Source organism: Sylvia atricapilla, chromosome 7, assembly GCF_009819655.1.
Source record: "Sylvia atricapilla isolate bSylAtr1 chromosome 7, bSylAtr1.pri, whole genome shotgun sequence".
NCBI classification, from domain to species: Eukaryota; Metazoa; Chordata; class Aves; order Passeriformes; family Sylviidae; genus Sylvia; species Sylvia atricapilla.
Window position 1 is genome coordinate 18926957 of NC_089146.1, and position 22256 is coordinate 18949212.

General features: G+C 36.1%; 1 protein-coding gene across 1 annotated transcript in view; it reads right to left on the reverse strand.

Moving 5' to 3' along the window:
- The window catches only part of UBR3 (ubiquitin protein ligase E3 component n-recognin 3), a 105671-nt gene that overhangs the window by 54302 nt on the left and 29113 nt on the right, over positions 1 to 22256 (reverse strand). Inside the window, 17 exon segments of the mRNA XM_066323345.1 lie at positions 1087 to 1547; positions 3208 to 3381; positions 4294 to 4398; positions 6580 to 6721; positions 7153 to 7249; positions 10278 to 10417; positions 11749 to 11836; positions 12300 to 12433; positions 13085 to 13137; positions 13235 to 13363; positions 14850 to 14939; positions 15027 to 15092; positions 15692 to 15778; positions 18005 to 18049; positions 18051 to 18077; positions 18079 to 18140; positions 18873 to 19052. Coding sequence (XP_066179442.1) covers positions 1087 to 1547; positions 3208 to 3381; positions 4294 to 4398; positions 6580 to 6721; positions 7153 to 7249; positions 10278 to 10417; positions 11749 to 11836; positions 12300 to 12433; positions 13085 to 13137; positions 13235 to 13363; positions 14850 to 14939; positions 15027 to 15092; positions 15692 to 15778; positions 18005 to 18049; positions 18051 to 18077; positions 18079 to 18140; positions 18873 to 19052 — 2080 coding nt within the window.

Sequence of the window (22256 nt, forward strand, 5' to 3'; positions counted from 1 at the left end):
CTGTCTCTCATACCCTCCAGACATTTGCATTCCTACTCCACAATCTCCTCGAGCAACTCTCAAGACCCCATTCTTTCCCACTGAGATTTTCACTAAAAACTCTTTTCATTTGCTACTCTTCTCTGAGTACTTTTGTCCTGACAACCCAGCTCTTCACATATCTTCATACCATTCCTGCTTCCCAGCTTGAGTCTTCTCACATCAACTGATCGCATGCTCTGTCATCTTCTCTTTTTTCCACTAGTACACTGACCACCAGGTTACTCCTTCCATCCCAGTTTCAACACTATCCCTGCCATTTCTAGCTTTCATCTCTTTGTCAGCTCTAGTTGCCATCCTCTAGCTGATTCCTCTTCCATAAGACTCTCATGCCAACACAACATTTGGTGAAAAGCCCAAGAGAAGCGGAGTCTCTGCATTCAGTTTCAATACTGCTAGTATTCTGGGGACTTTCAGGACTCATTATGTCCCAAATTAAACTCAAAACTTAAAAGTCCAAAGTTTAAAAAAAAAATAATTCAATCCTAAACAGATATCTGACATATGAGTTTTCAGGCCACATAATAAGAAAATACAAACTTTTCTTTTTAATAAGAATTATAAAAAATATTAAAAACACACGTTTAAATTTGAATGAGTCAGACAACCAAAGAAAAGAGTGGAACTACTAAATCCATATATAGCAAAAAGAACCCCAAAACAATCATGGTGTGATGTGTGCATGTGAATGAACAGACAGGACAAATAAAAACTCTGAATTATCATCAGGTTAAGCCACAAAAGCTAATACAATCTCAATTCTTCACTTTTGTATATATGAGTTTTATAAATGGCAACATAAAGGGTGAGCATGTATATCACATAAAATTATTGGAATTTTCTAATTTAAAGAGCTAAAATAGCAAGGTACACATTCTTCCTCAGTACCCGTGCAAATCATGTATATTCAAATCAGCTAAAGAGAACTGTAGAATTAAGACTTATTCTTTTAGTTTGTAATTCATACAAAATCCTAAAGATCAATCAACAGATGCACACATACACTGTCCTTCTACTGCCCCTTTATCTTGTTGTTATTATTATTACCTTTCCTCTTTATCCAAAGTTTTCTTCTCTGCAGAACTGATCTTTTTTGGTGGTACAGGAGGCGTCACTTTCCTGCATATCTCTTCAATGATACGTTTATTCAACCTACTCTGTACAGCAGCTTTCAGTAAAATTCTTTCTACTGCCGTCATTCCATCTCCATGAGAGTATCTTGGAATTTCTGGGTGGACTAAAACATCCACATCATCCAGCCATGGGGGATAGTAAGAGTTTTGTTTTCCTGAGAGTTTGTGATGCAATTTGATCAGCAAAGACAGTATGCTTTCCTTGACTTCTAGAATGGCTGTGGTTAACTGTGGAGTTGCGCCGGGTGCTGACCACTTCATCGACGTTTTGGGCCGAACCACCTGATTTGCCTCACTGGTGTTCCGATTGATGATCTCCTGAAATTTCTTCCTGCGTTCTGCCACCAAACTGAACACTTGAGCTGTCCCTGAGTTCTTGGGGAAAAAAATCATCGTGATGGATTTGCAAAAACGCAAGTATAAACAACACACGTTTCTAGAACTACGGAAAATATTTGAAGCTAGGAAGAAAAGCATGAAACTTAAAAATTCTTCTCCACTCCCCAAATGTATTGAAAATTATGACAGCAAAATACTAAACCTGCATATTGTATGTGTGTACTAGTCTGTTACATGCAACTGCATAAAAAGCCAAGTACCAAAGGAAAATATCCATAACAAAACAAGTAACAACTGGTTTTACCCTAGTCTAATTAACAATCCTGTCATCCAAGTAATATTTCCTTAGTTTTTCTAGAATAATAATGATTTCAGTATCTTTCTGTCATTTAAATGCCTTTATTCAAGTCTACTGAGCACTGCTGCACGGTGTAACTCATGTCACACAGGTGAATACAGGTGAGCCCACACATCCCCATGGACATTGTGCATTTTATCTGGACTTCATAGGTAAGATCCAGAAGCCACATACCCCTGTTTGGCAGCAGAACTTGCTGTCCAGGGCATGTGAGCACATGAGTGCAGTTACATTAATGACAGAGCCCATTTACATCTATCTTATACTACTCTTGCTTGCAGTATCAAATTAAGGAAACATATGCTGAATCCACAGCAGAAAGATATCTCTTCAAGTTTTTTACCATGATATTCAGCACACTAACATCTTACCCTCTCTTTCTCAGAAGGCTCAGTAATTAAGAGATATCAAATATAAAAATGGGATTCTGAACATCACTTCACCTACCTTCTTTATATTTTAATCTATTTAATGCCATCTCCATACTTTAGATTTTGGGTTTTTTTGACATGAACACGTGAAAGAAATGTCTATTGTACTTCCCTACATCTGGCACACAGTAATCTAAATGCTGTACACAACAGATAAAAAACCAACACTGACACAGAGATTGTATCATCTACTGGCTATAAATCTTTTAGGATCCCACCTGAAAGATTCATAGCCAGTTTAGTTTGTTTTCACAGCAACAAAAAATTGCTATTAATCATTTCAAAACCACTTTCAATATAAGGTTAAACTTACCTAGACCAAAGAAAGCTAAGACTATTCTACAAAATTAAATGTTAGTAGTATCTTGGCAAGATCAAACAGGCCTAAACACAAAGCTCAAGCAGTAAGCTATCAACAGCATTTTATATTTGATAGGAAGCTTTTATTTCCAAATACATATTAAAAAATGTAATGGCATTTTATTGCTTAGAGTCTACCACCTAAGATTACCATCCAGAACATGAAAAAAGCATGAGCCCTTGCAATATGAATTAAAAGGAAATTCAGGAAAATTAGAAAATTCCACTGAATGTTAAGGTGAGCACAATTAAAGCATGTTGCTAGTTAATTGCTTAGGAGAACAAACTGCACACAGATCTACCTCTCTCTGGAGGCTCTTCCGCCTTGAACTCTGGTAGATTCAGGACAAAAAAAGTCATTAAATACATCATTTGGAAGGAGGAATCATTTGAAATAACTTCTATTTCTGCTACCAGTACATATAGGAAAAATAATAGAAGGGAAAAATACCCTAATGAATTCATTAAAACAGTAACAAAACTAACAAAAAATGCCAACATGGGCAACAACTTTAACCCAGAGAATCTAGAATTTGTATCTACTTACCTGTGATGAAGCTAAACCATCAGAACTTGTACTTGCAGGTGGTTCTCTCTTCACCTCAGGAGCAGTTTCTGGCACTCGTACTCGGACGTAGTTAATGAAATGACGCATGTTAGAAACCAAGTTACTACCTGGAAACCAACTATCATGGCAACGCTCCTGTCCACCTGCAGATTCCTAAAACAATTAAGAAAACCCTGGTACACTTTCTCTTATGTATTAAAATAGTTCATGCTGCTTTTCTGTATTACAGAGGCCATAATATCTCCACAAGACAGGAACAGTATGTTGAACATTATGTACCTCAACAAAACTAATATACCTCTTAAAATTTCCATAATTGATGTGAGGCCCATAAGAACTACAGGACTGATAAATACATAAGTCTAAGTATTTTATTTGAATGTAATCAAATATAGCCATTTGTGCTAGCTAGCAGAAGTAAAAGGAACTCCAGAGAGTAATCCAAAGCTATACAATCTAAGATTAATAAAAAAAAAATCAAAACTATACAGAAGTCAATCTTAGGAAAAAAATGTGGCAAATTCTCAGTCAAAAAGCAGTGTTGATCAGTTAAAAAACCTATTGTAATAGGGAATCTGGAATCACAAAAATAATGGCTCTTTATATTCAAATATCATTAAAAGTGGAATTAAAATTCTGACTAATTCACATATTTTAGAAGATACAGGTCAATTGAGCAATAAAATGCTCAATGATAAGGGTTGGTTTCAGTTGAAAATGCAGAGATTTTTAGACTCAATGATTTAAATTTTTTTGCACACTTTCTAATTTACAGAGTAGTAAAGATCTAATCAATCTGTTTTGTCAGACAACATATACAAAAACTGCTGAAAAACATAACAAGATACCATACTCCTCCTCACAACAGTATGTTTTATTGTTTTTATTAGTTGTGCCCTATGTAAGTTGATAAAGATGTTTTATTCTAACTACCATGTTTTATTGTTACTACTATGTTTACTACTACTACTAAAGTTATTCTAACTTTAGATCTAATTTTAAAGAATACCAAATCTTAAAAAAATACCACTATATTTTCTAGAAAACAATGGTATTTATTCTTACCTCTTCATCTGATTCTTGTTCAGGAGAATTTTCCAATCCCAGCTCAATCAAATATAAAACCATGCAAAGCACATGCTCTGATAAATTCTGATGATCCATTAATATCTAGGTAGGAAGAGAGACACATCATAGAATATTAAGGCTTCAGTGCATCTAAACTTTACATCAAGTGTTCTGGATAATATATTTTGGACTGTTCAGTTTTTGTGGATATTTTTGTTTGTTTTAAATTTGATTAAAAATTATTTTGAGGTTTGATCGAAACCTTTGATCATCACCACAAAAGCAAATTCTGATTTTATGTCTTTCCACTCAAACAAATTTATACCTTAAAGCTATTACTAGCTCAAGCTGCAATTTACTTTAACACCAGAGTGACAGGTACAGTTGCACAGACACCACTACTGCAGTTAAATGCAAAAAGCTGCTCCAAGCCTACCCTTCCCTTTTCTTGTGCTCAATCACCAAAGGCCTCACAAGGTCCTAGTCCTATAAGTGATGCTGGCATAACTGGGAATACCACCAAGGTTAACATCAATTTAGTTCACAACCACCTTCGTATAATCTTCGTTAGTTACAAATAACAAACTATCTTATCTTTAAATTTAAATATGCCTCTATCTTTCTTCTAACACAGCTTTCAATGCATTGAGAGGAAGAACCAGTATTGCTAAAATTAAAAAGCAGGACAACTTTCCTCTTGAGAATATTCTGAATTAAAGGAAGAAAAATGGCAAAAAAAATGCAGGTTACCAAAAAAGTGGGTGAGAAAATACGTTTAAAATTTCATTGCAGACCGGCTACTATACAATTTAGTATTTTTAGAGTGTAGCCTAGTAAAGTTTTAAATATGACTTGGTTTTGAACAGATGAATTTTCTAAGTAGATAAAGCCATTAGAAACATTAGAGAGACAAAGTTCTTAAAAATAATATTGTTTTACAATAGCCTTTCTTAAAAGTGACTGAGGAGCTGATTTAATCAAGCCAAACCAAATCTGAGATGACAGAGGTTATTTAATTTAAAAGAGGACTCAGTATTCTGTTAATATGAAGAACATGTGTAATTGTACCAGTTGGAATCAGAAGTTATATTGACCAATGCTTCTGAAAAGTAACATCATCAAATATAGTTTACTCTTCTTCCACAGGAAGTCCCAAAAGCCAAGAGATATAATAAAGGCTGTCATGAATTGGCAAAATTTCAGAGAGTGCAGGCATTATTTAAGCCAACCCACAGAATCAAGCACTATCTGTTTTCTACCATCCATAAATCTGGTGGAAAAGTATTCAATATTCCAGCTAAAACAGCAACCCAGTAATGGCTAAGGTTCTCAAGATTGAAGCCCTTGAAGGCTCTTAATGGAATAAAAGAAAAAAGTGGCCAAAGATGCCCAAGCAATACAGTAAAAGGTGATGCATTCCTTCTCTATATTCTTAATTTCTGTTCCATGTCAAAACATTATTTGATCTTCTACATAGTCCCAAGCTCTCCTTTCCTTCACCAGCCTTCCTGCAGTACAACTGATATTTTCTATTCAACAGAAATTTAACAGTCAAACAAAATTTTGTTTAGGTAAGCTGGGTTGAGTTTTGGGTAAGTTGGGAGCACTTAAACGAGCACGAAAGGAAAAGTCTGGCCAGGAGAAACACTACTCAAACAAAGCAATTTTTATAGTCTCTCATCTGCCTCTGCAACACACTGCTTTGAAAACACATTCTAAGTACGGATTCAAAGTCCATTTCCTGATGAATGGACTCTTCAAAAAGGATGTGCTTCTCTTGAAGACAGCAGCCAACTATCAAAGATAAAACTAAACATAACTTAAAGGCACCAATTAGCCCTGAAAAACAGTTGCCATAAAATTATCAAAATCCAGAATGTTTTTGGGAAATGATGTTAGAAACAACTGCAGTTACGAGACTTAGTTGACATTGAGAATTTAAAGCCATTAAAGTTGCATATTTTTAAACAGCCACTGCTGATGCCTTAAACTCTGCAATAGGAGCCAAAGGAACGCTACTTATGCCACCGTGCTCTCTGAAACCATCATGGAAGAACAATCTGAATGAGAACTCTGATTTGTCAGAGACTTGTACTAGACTTGAAAAGTAAAACAAAACCAAAAGCAAAACTGTTATATAAAATTGAACCTGACTACTCCAGAATCCAAATATACTTTAAAATCCAAATAAAATCCAAATACACTTTAAAAAATCATGCTTCTAAGGACTTCTGTAAAAACGTGGAAGTAAACCAATGCACTTAATGCGAATTATGACTGTACCTTGTAAAGAAGTGTGAAGAGCACAATGTGCAGGGTTTTACAGTGCAAAAGCTTTAGGAGACCTCTGTAACTTGGGTGTAGTGGTGTTCTCTTCTTGTAAGGAGGCCATGGGTTTCCAGGGAATTTGCCACTTTGCTTTAGGCTGTTGAAACAAATGTTAAATGTTGAAACTACTGTTAAACACTGCAATAATGTAGAAACCTGCTACTGCTTATAGATAAACTTTGCTTTGTGTACCTAAGAGTAAACTAAATAAAATTAGGTAAGACTCTTTCAAGTAAATTGTAGATGATTTTTAAACAATATCTTTGGTTAAGTATTTTATCTGTGATTGACATTCACTACTTTGTCTGTAGCCCTTCAGATGTATTTTTAAACATTTATGGAAGAGTAACAGGCTATGATAACCAAAACTCTGATATTGCTTGTAGATTTATATTCTACTTACTTGAGAACAAATCTGGGGCTTGAAAACACTGATAAAGTGATTAGCATTACCAGTCAGTGAAAACAAAAATTGTTGTGGAATGAGCAACAGTATGATGTTGCATTTGTAAAAATGATCCAACTTACAATGCTGTGTATCTGTCCATTGCAGACTGCACATCTCTACGGTAAACTGTTCGAAGTATTACCATGACAGGGTCAAATTCCTTATCCCAAACTTCAGCTGTTGTTTAAAAGAAATCACATGTGAGCATTCTCTTTATAGACCTTACCACTTATTTTAGCTAGCTTTAATTATGTCACTTCTATTATATAAGTTTTCCTGGAAAACTATAGCAATTTATAATAATTCTTACTAATAATACTTTTTATGTGAATAATTACCATTATTTATAAAAAAAAAATTATTTTCCAAAATTCTTATTGGTTTCAAAACAAAAGAATTGTCTTGTTTTGCTCTTTTTCATTTCCAAGTACATGTGAGAAAAGGTTTACATTATTTTTCACTTGGTAAGCACAAGCCTCTTGAAAGCTGGAAGTGAAGACTGTGGAGCTGTTAGCAGGTAGATGATATTTTACCATTAAGTGTAGTGAACAAAATTGCTGCAACAACACCATTTCTTGTTCAGTATCAATAATGGTCGAGCTTTGTATCAAATAATATTTGTGATCTATCCTTTACAAACATGCCTTTCTTTTCTAACTAGTACCTATGCAATATTTCAGCATTAAAATCTTAGTTACATCTGTTTAATTTAGTAGCTCTAAAGTGACATGCAAAGTGGCTGTTCAGAGCAATCATAAACAGAAAAGTCTAAACAGTCTATAAAAATATCACATTTGATGGCCTTTTTTGTTTTTCTATTTACAAGTTATTAAAAACAAAACTAAGTTCTAATCTAAAGCCAAATGAAGACATTAATTCTATGAATTGTTTTGAAGTGTTTAGCTCTCATAACACAAAAAAATGAAGGCAAGATTCAATGACCCCAAAATGAGGAAGAAACCCAGCGGATACAGAATTTTAGCTCCACCAGCAGGCATAACACAACACAAGTGCTTACAACGTTCCTCAGTTTCCAGAGGCAGAAATAAGCAGCTTTACCACGCTTCTGAGATTAATTTTCCCCAGGCAGGAAGACAAGTGTCTATACTCCTACCTGGTGATCTATCCTCTATATATTAACCCCTGCTAAGGCGAACAGTTCTACAGATATTCTCACAGACTGCTGAGGGAGAACACTTAGCAAAGTTTCCATTATGTATGAAATACAATCAAATTCACCTTGTGGAAAATAAAACAAAACAAAACAAAACACTTTTTTCTGGACAGAATTTAGTACTGCAGCCTGAAACACACACCAAGCTTGTTTGGGCTGCTAATACATAGTGAGAAAAAAAAGACTGAGTGAGCCATACTGTGAATATTGGAAATGCACACACAGCTCATCATCAGCACACAAATCCATAGTGTGTAGAAAGAACCTGGCTCTGAAAGTTGGTTTGGGTTTTATTTTTTTAAATGATGGCTAATGGAAGCAAAATGTAGGGATCTGTGAACATAAAGTAGATTCCACCCCCTCAAATTTAGGGAAACCAGGGATTAGAGGATTAGAGGGAATTGATCTGATCATGACTTGCTTTAACTGTGACAGGCCACAAACTACAATTCTCAAAAGCAAAGGGTTTGAGAACCTATACAGTCTTATGGAGCATATGAACACTTAAGAGGGCAAAGAAAACCATTTCACCCTCTATTCCTGCAGAAGATTTTTCAGCTTTTGCTCCTTTAAGAAAAAAGAAATCTGTACAGTATTATAAATCACTTCATTATTCAATGCTATAGATGAGATACTTAAGAGAGTTGACCTCTGGAATAAATTGATTACCTAAGTTAAAAAAAGAAAAGTATATACAAAAACCTCCAGACAGTGTAATTAGCATTAAATTTCCTAAATATAAAGTGCTATAATTAAAAACAGCATAAATCCGTCTCTTATTCCTTCACATTGTGTCATGAAAAAGACCGGCATGTAATGAGCTTCAGACACCGGACAGGACATAAGGAAATGCAGTTTATGTAACATTGAAATTAAGTTATTTTAGATACATGGGTGTTAAGCTGCCTAATTACACATCAAAGAACCAAAATGGATCAATTCCCAAAACTTTGGTTTCACGAAATTACTTCACTAGTTGTTAATTTGTATAAAAAAGCTTTAATGACACTTTAATCTCCCAATACAAAAATGGGCAAACAAGTTATTACAATACTAGTATCTACATTAACCACCACTCCCCTCAAAAAAATCCACTAAACCAAATGGTTCCAAAATTCCAGACTCTAACCTTCCCAGTTCTCAGGGGAGGTATGTGGGGGAGGAAGGAGTTAATCCCTCTTCAGCTTTGCCATTAGCCTGAAGCACAACCAGAGCACATGGAGCATTTCAGATTTCTAAAGGCTTATCTGCTCAGTGACAGGACACAGTAATGGAACATTGAGCTCTTAAATTATTTCTCTCCTTTGATATACCAATGCTGTGTTGAGTCCAATTTAGATGACAAGCTGGTCAGGGAAAGAAACTTGTCATTTTTGCACTGTATGCATTGTAGAATTACAGAACAATATTCTACAACAAGGCTAGCCTGAGCTTCTTCTAAACCATCACTACTGACTGCAAAAAATGTTACAGGATACTAATACAGAAAAATACATTAAAAATAAAGAACTATGTATAGCAGTATCTTTAATAGTCAAAGGTGGAGAAGTTCAAAGAAAGTATCTTTGCAATTGACATTTCAATAGTGCAAACAGTTCTAAATTCTACTAAATATACATCAGATTTATTTAAATAATATGAATAATTAAGTTGCAGATCAGTAAAATACAAACAAGATAATTTTCTATTTTTCATTTTCCTTTGCTTTCTGAGGGTACCTGATTAATATGAGATGCTCATTTTCACTCTAGATCAAAATCAAATTATTAAAGACCACTGATAGTCTTTAGCAATGCTTCTAAATATAAGCAGTGAACAACAATGAAAAAGTCAAGTTTTGTGGAGGTTTGGTGGCAGTGGTAGCTCTTGGCTTTTTCATGGGGAGGATGGGGTGGAGTTTTCAACACTGCTAGGCTGGGTTTGCTTTTTGGGTTTTTTAAGGAAAAAAAAGCCCACTACAACAAAACCAAACAAACTCTGGTTAGGCATCTTACCAATGAGTATGTTGCAAGAGAAGACTGATTACCATACCTTTAGGTGTATACATTCCTTGTTGCATGGAACCTCCAGGTTCAAAAACAGGGGCTTTAAAGTCAGCAACTGCTGACAGGACTGATTCAAAGCTTAAGCTTCCTGGAATAATACCACTTTTAGGATTAGGGTTTTCTGGAATGTAATATTTATGTTAAGGAAAGTAAAGCTAATTTAGTTGTAGGACACAGAATTTCACTCCCCTCTTGATATTTTCAGTCATTTCAGAGCACATCTCAGCAGTGCTCTGTGCTTACCACAAGAGGTCTGTATGCTCCAGCTGCTTGGAACAGTAACTGTTACTGAAGAGAATCTAAGCCTCCTAACTAGGACATTAAACATTTTAAAGTAAGACTTGCTAAATGCTTGGCTCAAGCTGTTAGTACTTAATGAGAAATAAAAACCACTGCCTGTAGTGTATATAAAGTTTCTGTTGCTGCCTTCGTTTACACTTTGTCTCTCTTCATAGGGCGAATATTTTGCATTTACATCCAAGTACAGAAAAAGCTAGAAAATACTTCAGGCTCTGTAAACACAATAAGTAATTCTGCATCTTGGATTCCACAGTTCTCATTTTTAGTAGCAATACTTAACTAACCTACTGACATTACCCTAAAACACAAGTAGCATTTCCAAGTAAGTAAACTTCTGCTCCATGATAAGTGACTGCTTATATATATAAATGATTCACTGATTTTACATAGTTAAGTCATTCACTTAAGTGAACTGTTCTAAGTAATTACTTATTTAACATATTTGACTGAGTTCTAGATCTAGTAATTAATATAATAACTAATTATTATTATTATGCATTTGTTAGCCTCAATCTCATCCTTTGCTATCTTCATATTCCTAATATTTTTGCTCAGTGCCTATCCCTGCATTGCAAGCTCTTCTATACAACCACAAGAAGCTATTTAATTTGCCTACACAGCCAAAGAGTGATAGTGGGAACACCTGCATGTAGTCGCTGTCCAGAGACACAGATCCCATGCCTGTGCAGAAGGATTTCTTGGAGTTTGCTACTCTTTCCCCATAACACATGCACTTCACTCTAATATCAAAGCACTTATTAGCATTTTCAGCAATTGATAGCAAAAGCCAATATAATGTAGAATGTCTTTTTATACTGGCCTAAACTTAGGAAAAAATCAAAGGCTCATATACAGACAAATGTGACACTTCTACAATGTCACAGGAAAGCACATGTTTTACCTCACACTTAAAACACTTCTTAACACCAGAATATCATTTTGTATTGGTCAAAACTAATTTAAACAACTAAGAAGTACTGCATCTATTGTAAGAAAAACCAAAATTGGAGCAAATGCCTTTGCTAGCAAGTATATACAAACACACCTTCACACAGTTTTTTAAATTATGTAACCTAAAAACGTGCTGTTCAAGCCTCATTACTATCCAGGCACTTGTCATTCTCATTCAGGCACATTAGTGAATATATTCCAAGGATATGAGATCCAATAATGAACTGTGTGTCCTGTCATTCATACACAGCTGGGCTACCATCTCCGCTCTGAGGATCTCATCATCTGTCATTCCTAGAACAATGAAATGTAAAAGGCTGTTAAAACAGCACCATTTTAAAACACACATTCAGTTTTCATTTGACATTAAAGCATGTCAAACATGATACAAATTAAGTAATGATACAGTGCCATAAAAACACAGGGGAAAAAAAAGGGGGGTGTACAAATATTACGAAAGGCACAATCTCAATCAGAAAATACCCATCTTTCTGGAAAAGATACAAAATCTTTATGTCATCACCTACACAAATCACCCACTTCCATTAAAACCATTTCTCTCCATTTTTATGTATCGTATCTATTTCTATTTCATAAGGGATTAAAACTCAGTAACTGACAAATTTGAAACCAAATGTTGAATGCTTTAAGTTACTGTATGGTTAAACAGCTTTAAGGCACCTACTAAGTACTGAATATAAATGAAGGTATAATAAGGTTATTTACATACAAATATTCCTAAAGCAGTGGCCCTTACCTAAATGTAAACGAAGACTTAACAAAAGGACCAAAAATGTTAAGGCTCCTTCCAGCATGGACCTTTCATGCTCTGAGTCGAGAACAGTATTTTGATGCTGTGACGCCATCGTTAACAGATCTACCACCTTAAATCTACACAGCAAACAGCAGAGTCAGAAAAAACAATTCAACATTTGCCAACATTAAAACACCACAGTGAAATGTACTGATAAACTCAGGATAGCACTCACAACAACTTAAAATGAAATACAACAGCCCAAATGAATACCCAAAGTGCAAACATACATGACAACCCTCTTCTTTTTAAATTTCAACTTTTATTGAACTATCAACGGAATGTGCTATAGTGATATTCACTTGACATAAAACCACCTTATTTTTATCAGCATATAAAAACTATGCATATTAATTGGTGTTCAAATCCTGATTTTTTTTCCAGAAAAGTTAACATTCTGTGTCTCTTACAATTGCAGTTCTCTTTATTTACTTCTTCAGGATAGAATATCCTGGCAATGAACATGTATGAAACTTTAAAAAAACCCTAAAGATGCTCAGTAAACAAATATCTGAAGCTTCACTACAGCACTGTAACTCAAAAGCCAATACTGTTTAAAATCAAGAGATACCTCTTTGAGTAGAGCCCCTAGGTAAGCCTTAGTTTTGGCTAGGCAGAGTTGTACCACTGAAGATATGTATCCAATACACAATTTTTCAATTACACACTATAAATTAGCACAACAGCTAGCACAACATTGAACAAGAGCATTCAACTTTTAGTCCCACCTTTCAAAAACAGATGAAATAAAATAATCTGGGTCCAGTCTAGAGGCACAGACCTGTAGAGAGGGAGCAAATTAATTTTATTAAATTTATTCTATTCAATAGTTTGTAGATAAATATTATTGCCTTGACTTCTCAGAAAACATAACTTACTTGCAGTAGATAAATGTCAGGATCAATCATTGAATTGCAGAAATGAGACTGCACGTAAGTCATGGCCTGTCCTTTAATTTGTAGACCATTTCTAACCCACATATTGCTGTGAATTTCAGAAAGACTTGCCTGTTCAGGGAACACAAAAAATAATAATTATATCAGGGATGTTCAGCTAGTTGGTTCAATCTTAGCATATCATTAGTATGTTATCATAGAAAAATAGGAATCATGGAACAGTTTGGATTGGAAGGGACCTTAAAGATTTCCAACCCCTATGCCACGGGCAGGGACACCTTCCAGGTACTTTAAAGCCAGGTTGCCTAAAGGCCTTGAACACTTCCAGGGATGGGGTATCCTTGACTTTTCTGGGCAACCTGTTCCAGTGCCTCACCACCTTCACAGCAAAGAATGTCTTGGTGATATCTCATCTAAACTACTCTCTTTCATCTTAAAGCAATTGCTCCTTGTCCTGTCACCAGATGTCATTTTAAGAAGTCCCTCTGGGGCTCTCTTGAAGAGTCACAGAATAGTTTGGGTTGGAAGGGACCTTTAAAGGTCATCCTACAATGATCAGGGGCATCTTCAACTACGTCAGGTTGTTCAGAGCCCCATCCAATCTAACCAGGGGTCGGCATCTACCATTTCCACGGACAACCTGCTCCAGTAGGAGCACCCTCATAGTCAAAAAGCTACTACAGGTAATCTGAATCAACCCTACTTCAGTTTAAACCCACTAGCTTTGTTCTATTCCAACAGGCCCTGCTAAAAAATTTGTCCCCAGCTCTCTTGTAGGCCCCTATAGAGAATGACTCTAAGGTGTCCACAGATCCTTCTCTTCTCCAGGCTGAATGATGCCAATTCTCTCAATCTGGCTTCATAACAGAGGTGACCCAGCCCTCTCATCATTTTCTTCACTATCATTACACATATACATCCATACATACTACAATTATAGATTTATTTATACCAATTTAGTTCTCCTGGAGAGTGAGAGATGAAAACATGCAAGTTTATGAAATAGATACCATACTTTTATATGAGGGCATATTTTAGACAACATTTGTCTTTGTAATCAAAGGCAAATGACGTGATTTATACATATAGTTGTTCATGAAAATCTTGAAACATACTCAAAATGAAGGTATCCTGGTACCAAAATGAACCAAAAATTAAGGTATTGTGTGAAAAGAGGCTAGATCTAAAAGTAGTGATTACAAATACTACTCACTGCCACTTATACACAAGTAAATCCAAATTTGCAAATAAAAATGTGCATCCATTCTGAAACTCACTCTCAATTTAAAATACAAAAATTCCAGATTTGGGGTTCTTGTCAACCTGCACTCCTTTCTATTAACATTAAAATTCTATGTTTTTAAAGGGCTGGTCCTTCCTACCACTTTGGAAGAGCTATAGTGAATACTATAATTATGTGCTTCTCAGAGTATGATAACTAATGCCACATTTTTAATTTTAGAAATAGGAAGGGAAACAAAAAAGACGTTACCCTAACTACTTGGTGTATTCTAGTTATTATTGTCACATATAGTTTATTTTTATATTCCACAATTAAGACATACTTCCTATTGTTAAGTCAGAAGTCTGCCTGTACCTGAATCTGAAGTGGGTGAATCATAAGTTTCATCAGCATCTCCTGATCTGGCAGGATAGTATCCAGATCTAGTTCTTGGCATTTAACAGCCTAGAAACAAAAGCAAGCATATGTGTGTTGAACGATCACATTCAACAGAGAATTTCCATCTTCTGTGAAACTACAGCATGTGCTTACCTTGCTTAAAAACATGGCAAAGTAACGGTGCAGTGGCAAATGGAAAGTAACTTGGTTAGGTGCTGGCTGAAAGTAAAATAAAGGTATTTAATATAATGTATTGAAAAAAAACCAAACATACAAATATCTTTGGCACAACCACCAAGGACAATATCTTATGTCTTCATTTGATGGACTTACTTTACATGAAAGTAGCAGTACTTCATTCTTGTCTTTCTGACTATTCAGAAGTCTCCCTTAGACAACTATAGTTTATCCCAACCGAGAGAAGCTAATGGCTCTCTGAGCTGACTAAGTATTGCCCGCCAAGTGGCAAAGCTGCTCCCCAACTGCCAAAGCAGAAGAGGACTTCTGTTTTGCCCCTACTTCATTCAGCTCTTCAAATAGCACAACAGTAGTGTATCCACAGCACTTGCTTTCTAAACCCACAGCTCAAGCTTGCACCCACAAATCTAAATCACCAAGACTCTACAGGAAAAAATGGATCCTAGGGCATAACACTGTAAAATATCTAATTTCAGCAAGGCAATCCTTTTTTGATCACTAGCTTGAATAGTCATTTCAATTAAGGGGAGGAGGAGGGGTATAGGGAGTATATAAATTTCACCTTTGAAATTTAATCAGATTTTCATTGTACTTTGCTAAAATTCACTAAGGATATTTACCTCATCTACAAAGTTGATAGCATCAAACCAATCCTGAAGTGCTTCAAGGCAGTATCTGACAACATTGCGTGTGTATTCTTGCGTTTCCTGCAGGTAAGAGAAACCAGCACACTTATACGAGCCAAAATAGTTTTAAGTGCCATTGTTTTCCTACTACAAATAAATATAGTTATTTCAAGAATATTTTTACAGTACACAGAAACACTGAGGTTGGAAAAGACCTCCAAGATCATTGACCGGACAGTACGTTGTCAACAAAACCACAGCACAAAGTGCCAGGTCCAGTTGTTTCTTGAACACTTTCAGGAATTGAGACTCCACTACTTCCCTGGATAGCCCATTCCAATGCTCAACCACCCTTTCCACGAAGAAATTCTTATTGTTGTCCAACCTGAACCTCCTCTGCTGCAGCTTGATGCCATTTTCTCTTATCCTGTTGCTGATTACCTGTGAGAAGGGGCAAACTTCCAGCTGGCTACACTCTCCTTCCAGGGAGTTACAGAGAATGGTATGGTCACCCCTGAGCCTTCTCTTCTCCAGGCTAAACAACCCCAGCTCTCTCAGCTGCTCCCCATAGGACTTGCTCTCTAGGTGGTCCCAGTGCCTACTATTGTTTAATTTATCCATTTACTTTCACCTATAATTTAGAGCTGTAAGAACAAAAGAAAGTTTCCATGCAACCAAAAGAAATAGCTAATGGCCTACAAGTTCTATCTCCTTAAAAGGTCCCTACAGCTGGCTAACACAAAACACCTTAAATAATACGATACCACAGTACTACATAGATTTCAATGGTAAGCAAACCTTGTTATTATCGTATGATGTAACTCTGTAACAATGCCATAAAACTACACCATATTTCAGGCTATATCATGTTTCAGGACTAGAGCTGTACATTGCCCTCCAGGAGAGAAGCAGTCGTGCAAGAAGGAAAGGCAGAACAGAAGCTAAACCAAATTGCTCTGTGATCAGCAGAACTTGCAAAGCCTCTTTTCTTAGCAGATTTTTCCCCCTAATCTTCCCTCTTTCTCGAACACAGACTCCAGACTTGCCTCACACTCTCAGGTATCCAATGACACGCTGCTCATGCAAAAGGCAGCAGTGCTCAGCCCAGCCAGAAATTGTGCAAGTGGCAACCTCCTCAGTCAGGCACCTTTTCTCATCAGGAAATACAAGAGCCATGCTCCCATCCTGTTGCTCCACAGTCTAGGAGGGCCAGGCTCTGTTGGCTCTCCCTATCCTGTGAGACATGAGCTGGAATCTCTTCCAACCCATCAGGTTTCACTAAGTAAGTACAACAACTAAGCTACAAAATTTCTTTAACACTTTCAGATTTATTGAGAATGGCCAAAAGGTTGAAACATGTGGCTGAAGACATGACTGACAAGACAACTGGTGGAGAAGTACGGCCTGAAAAAAAAGAATATGCTATCCCTAAGCAAGAATGAAAGGAACACTTCAAACAGCCAGAAGCTATAATTTGGTTTTCAAAACCCAATCCAGACTCATAAATTGACAAATTCATAATGCAACAGTGTAATTTACATCACAGAAAGGCTTTTGCAACTGCCTGATTCAAACTGGTCTAAAATCACATGGACTGCATGTGCAGTTTTTCAGTGGGCAGTTCAATCCAGGGACTACTGTCTCACTGACACTATTACACATCTTAATAAGCTAATTTCAAATATAAGTACTTATTTCATAGAAAAAAAGTAAAAAGTATTTTTCATGTGTTAAATATTCCTAAAAGCTGATGGATTGCATTTTTACTGTAACTTAATATAATTCACAGTCTCAAACAGCAACAAGTCTTTGCTCTAGTTTGGAGACCAGGTGATGTTGGAATCTAAGAGGTTTTCACCTCAAATTGATAGGAGAACCACACAAACCCATAAATTATTCCATCCCACATCACAATGAAGTGTCTATTCACAGTCATAGCCAACTTTAGTATCACATTAGGACGACTTACATATCTCCATTCCTACTGAACAAAGGCAGAATGACTCAGAGCCATTTATCAAGTTCTTCATTAGATGAGAAATCATTCCATATGTACAGTCATATGAAATGACTGCACACATCTTGAACTTGTAGTCCCAGTACTGGAGACCATAAATTATGTACAAGCATGAATTCTGCACTCACTTTACACAGGATCTGAATTGATTGGAGTTTTAAATTATTTAAAAAGACAAAAGCAGCCAAACCAGTCTTTTCAAACACAAAATACAGCCCTTTCAGGTCTGAGAATTCTAGAGCAAGTCACGAATAAAACCAAGAATCATGACAGGGAAATGTTAGCCTTACCCGAACTTTGCAGTGTGACAGCAGACCCCACATTGGCTGGGCACAGGGCTTCCAGCTCAGCAGCAAAGGCAGCAATAGTATGTCTGTGATTCAAACTCCACATGCTCATTTAATTCTCGTTTATTCAAATTCATACCTTCAAAAGTTTAAGCAGAGTTATACAATCCAAGATTTAACCAGGGCTAAACGTAATGCAGTATTTTTAGTATTATGCATTTACACACCTCTAAAAACAACTCCACAAAGTGTAAGAATCTATTTTAGCTAGTGGCAGAATATTTGATAAAACCAAGTTTGAACAGAAATATACCAGAATGGATAAAGGACTGGCTAATAACTGAAGTCCTTGCTTTTCAGGGGACGTTAACTTTGAATGTCACTCAGCCAATCAGAACATCTGAATGCTGGTCCTCTTTCTAAGCAAAACATTTACCAGTATTGAGATACACCATCTTAAAATATTTTTTTTATAAAATCAAAATAATTCTTTACAGTAACACTTAGAAAAAGATCCAGACGTATCAGATTAATTTCCTGTATATCTAAATTTAGAACTTCACCAGTAAAACAGCCTGTTTTACAGTTGTGATCTGTACATTAAGTACAACCTCAGAATTCTTGCACCATGGATCTGAGTCGACAAAGTGTGATGTGATCATTCTTCAACTACTTCCCACACAAGAAAAAGATCCATTAGATAATTTTTGTGATCTGTTTTCTAGACTATACTGTTCTCTTCAAGAAATACAATCTTGGGGAAATACCAATAGATTAAATATCTACATACACCACTGTAGGGATTTTGCTCCTGTGAACATTGACTGTCATAAAATCCTTGTATTAGTACTGATTATAGTAAGTCACATACCTTGAAAAAATGATACAAAATTCATCCATGTTACCAAAAGACCATGATCTTCCAAAAATTTCTTTGCCACACTTTGGTGTGAAAGTATGTTTATAAAATCACTAACCAGGGGCCAGTAAGTATTATTCTTCAGTAGAGCTTCCCCGCAATTCACCACAACATGTAAACTATTCTCTTCATCTAGATTTAAAAAAGAAAAAAAATAACTAAAAGCAGAAGACAAAGTAATTTTTTTTAATTTATTAATAAAGTTACAAAAGAACGCAAAAATAACAATTAGGGTGCACTGTAATGCTGGGGTCAGACACACACACAGAAAACTGCAGAAAACTGAAATGGTTCCTTTCATGGTACCCGAGGTTGTTTTTTTATCATGGACTGACCAACACAAATCCCACTTAGCACGAGTCACTTAAACTTTGAACAGTAATCACAACCTCTGGAAAGTAGCACATTAGCAAACCATCACAGCTGCAGCTCTTCCAATATTTTTAAGTATAAAAAAGGCAAATAATATAATTCCTATTACAAACACCTGAATTTTACTATTGAATTTGACATACTCCCAAGTGAGCAAGGTACCTTACAGCATTCAAGAGGAAATCTGGTGATCAAAACCTATACTGGCACGTTGAGTCTGAAAAGGGCAGAGCAAAGCATTTCCACTCTCAATTTGGGACAGAGAGAGGGTTTATGCAGCCTGTCCAAGACTAGAGCAGGAGAAGGTTCCTAGAAGAGGATGATATGAAATTGGGGAGGGGAGGTTCTTTCCCTCCCACCCTCAAACACAGAAGTTCATCCTCTACATCTGTCAAATAAATCTCTTTGCTTCCTTTTCATAAGAGGGAGTCCTGGAAAGATCAGAAGGGAAACAGAATTGGTTCTGGATTCATGATCTGAGCGAAACAACTTCCAGTACCACGACAGTTAATATTCTGTTTCAATAGAAAGAAGAACAAAAGAAAAAAAAATCTTGATGGCTCCAGTTTAAATGCACTGAAGAACCCCTGTAATTACCCTTTACACAGTGAAAGGGTCATAAGCAGCACAGCACAGCTGCACTAAAAAGACACTTATGAAGAGATTCCAGTCCCTGGCTGATGAGGTAGACCTGTATGTAGAGTGGTTCTCTTTGGCCTGTCCAAGAACTCAGTAACATCTCACTGAATCTGCTGAAGCACTCTGCAAAGGACCAACAATTATATCTATCCCAGTATAGCTTAGACAAATCCAAAGTTACTTCAGATGGACACTGGCATTGCCTCTTATTCAGAGTACTCTACAAGCCAGGGTTAATACAAAGTCATTTAAAGATTTTCAAAGGATAAACTATTACTTTTTCCTTAGGGCTATAAATAAAATCCTTTTCCCATATAATGTTCATTAGGAGGAAAGTGCTGATAGAGAGGAAAAAATTCTCTAAGAACATATGGACATAAATCTCCTTAGGGAGCCAGTTTTATCATCTGCATCTATACTTCTACCCCTCATCCTTTCACACAACATGAAAGGTGAAAGAGGTAAGCTGAGTTAGCACCACAAAGTTGGTATCAATACAGGCCAACTGCTTCATTAAAACAGTTGGTCCACAAACACCCTTAGAGAACTATACATTTTAAACAGCTGTAAGCTGTTCAAAAGACAACTAGGATCTGTGAGCAATGCAAATTAAACATGCTGTAGCATACACAAGTCTTGCTCCATGTTTTCCTTGCTCCTCTCAAACGTGCTTTCTCCAACCATCCATTGCCTAGATTTGAAAATTTTGTCTCATTCAGATACTAAACAACCTATTGTTTACAGTAGCTGCACAAAATTCTTAATTTATCTCACCAGTATAGACTTCTTACTGTTTCCAGCAATTTAAGAGAGAACTTAAACTAAACACAAGATACAAGCCCAAAAAAATGCAAAAGAATGAGAATTTGAGAGGGGAAAACTCCAATAACAAATTTTACTATTTCTTTTCTGTCCATTTACTCTATGCTCAACCCCTCATATATAAAGCAGTGAGGGGGAAATGTGAAAATGCTGAAACGAACCAGGCATATCCCAGAGGTGGACTTGGCAGTACCAGGTTTATTGCTGGATTCAATGACCAACCTAAAAGATTCTGTAACTCCATAATGGTATCTTAACTAAGAGAAATCATTAGTGCTAGGAAAAGCGAAAAGGGAACAGTGGAATAGCTCCAAGGGTAAGTCTTTTCTCACACATCTATCACAAATATATTTAACAATATTTAACTTACCAGCTCAAATTTACGTCCATTAATTACCAGGAAGATTCTTCAGAAAATAACTAATCACAGTCACAGCCTTTTTCTGCTGTACTGCAATTCTGACCCATTACAGAACCTCGCCACCACACTAGCAGCGTCCCATACTGACCAAAAAGTAACATTCCAAAGATGCTTAGAAATAGTTTGAAATTACATTCTACCAATATGGCATTGATTTAGCAGAAATCACTTGATATGCAAACTGTTAAATATTCAGTATTTTTCTTTTAAAACTGTAAAGCAATCTATGTAGGGCAACAGAAACATTTTTCATAATGAAGTGCTGCTGAATGAGGGCACTCTTGATAACTAGGTAAGTGAGGATTTCCCATTTCTGCACAGTCATTTTGGCTTAGGATATACGTAGAGTGGACTCTGAGACAAAGGTATTTTGGGAAAAAAATACAGTTTCATGCAGAAGTTCGTGATATCTGTTTAGCAGTAGCACTCAGCCTGTCTAGGGGGTACTTTCAGATTTAAACTAGGATAAAGAAGGCTGAGAGGTCTCCCGTCTGTTAGGTACATAAAAGCGAGAATGACAGAAGGCAGCAAGATTCAATTGAGCCATTTTCATATAAGGACAGGTAAGACCAGGAGGGTGAAAAATAGAACAGTTGTTTTCACTAAAAAAGTTATACAGTCTACAACAGCTCAAATCCAAACTGCCACTTTGTCAAACAAAAGGTTGATCAAATTCCTATATTGACAAACTATTAAATTATTGTCTTCTAACTTTATCAAATTTTATTAAGGCAATCACAGTTTTAAACCACAATTTAAAAAACGAAAACAATTTTAAATACTACAAATAGCTTGTGAAATTCTCAGAAAGCACTTTAAATTCATATGGGTCTCCATTTGTAGATACCATTTTTCATTCAAAATATTGCTTATGCACTTTATGCAACAAATTAAGAACTAGCAAGGTAAAAATCTGTGTCCTAAATTATATAACATTCCTAAAAAAACCCCTACAAATCAAAGGTTTGTATCACTCTTGGTAACAACCTTTATATTTCCAGGGAGTTTTGAGACTCATCCTCTACCGTATATTGCTAGATGCTGTACATTTTTGGAAAGGCATCAGAGGGGCGGATTAATCA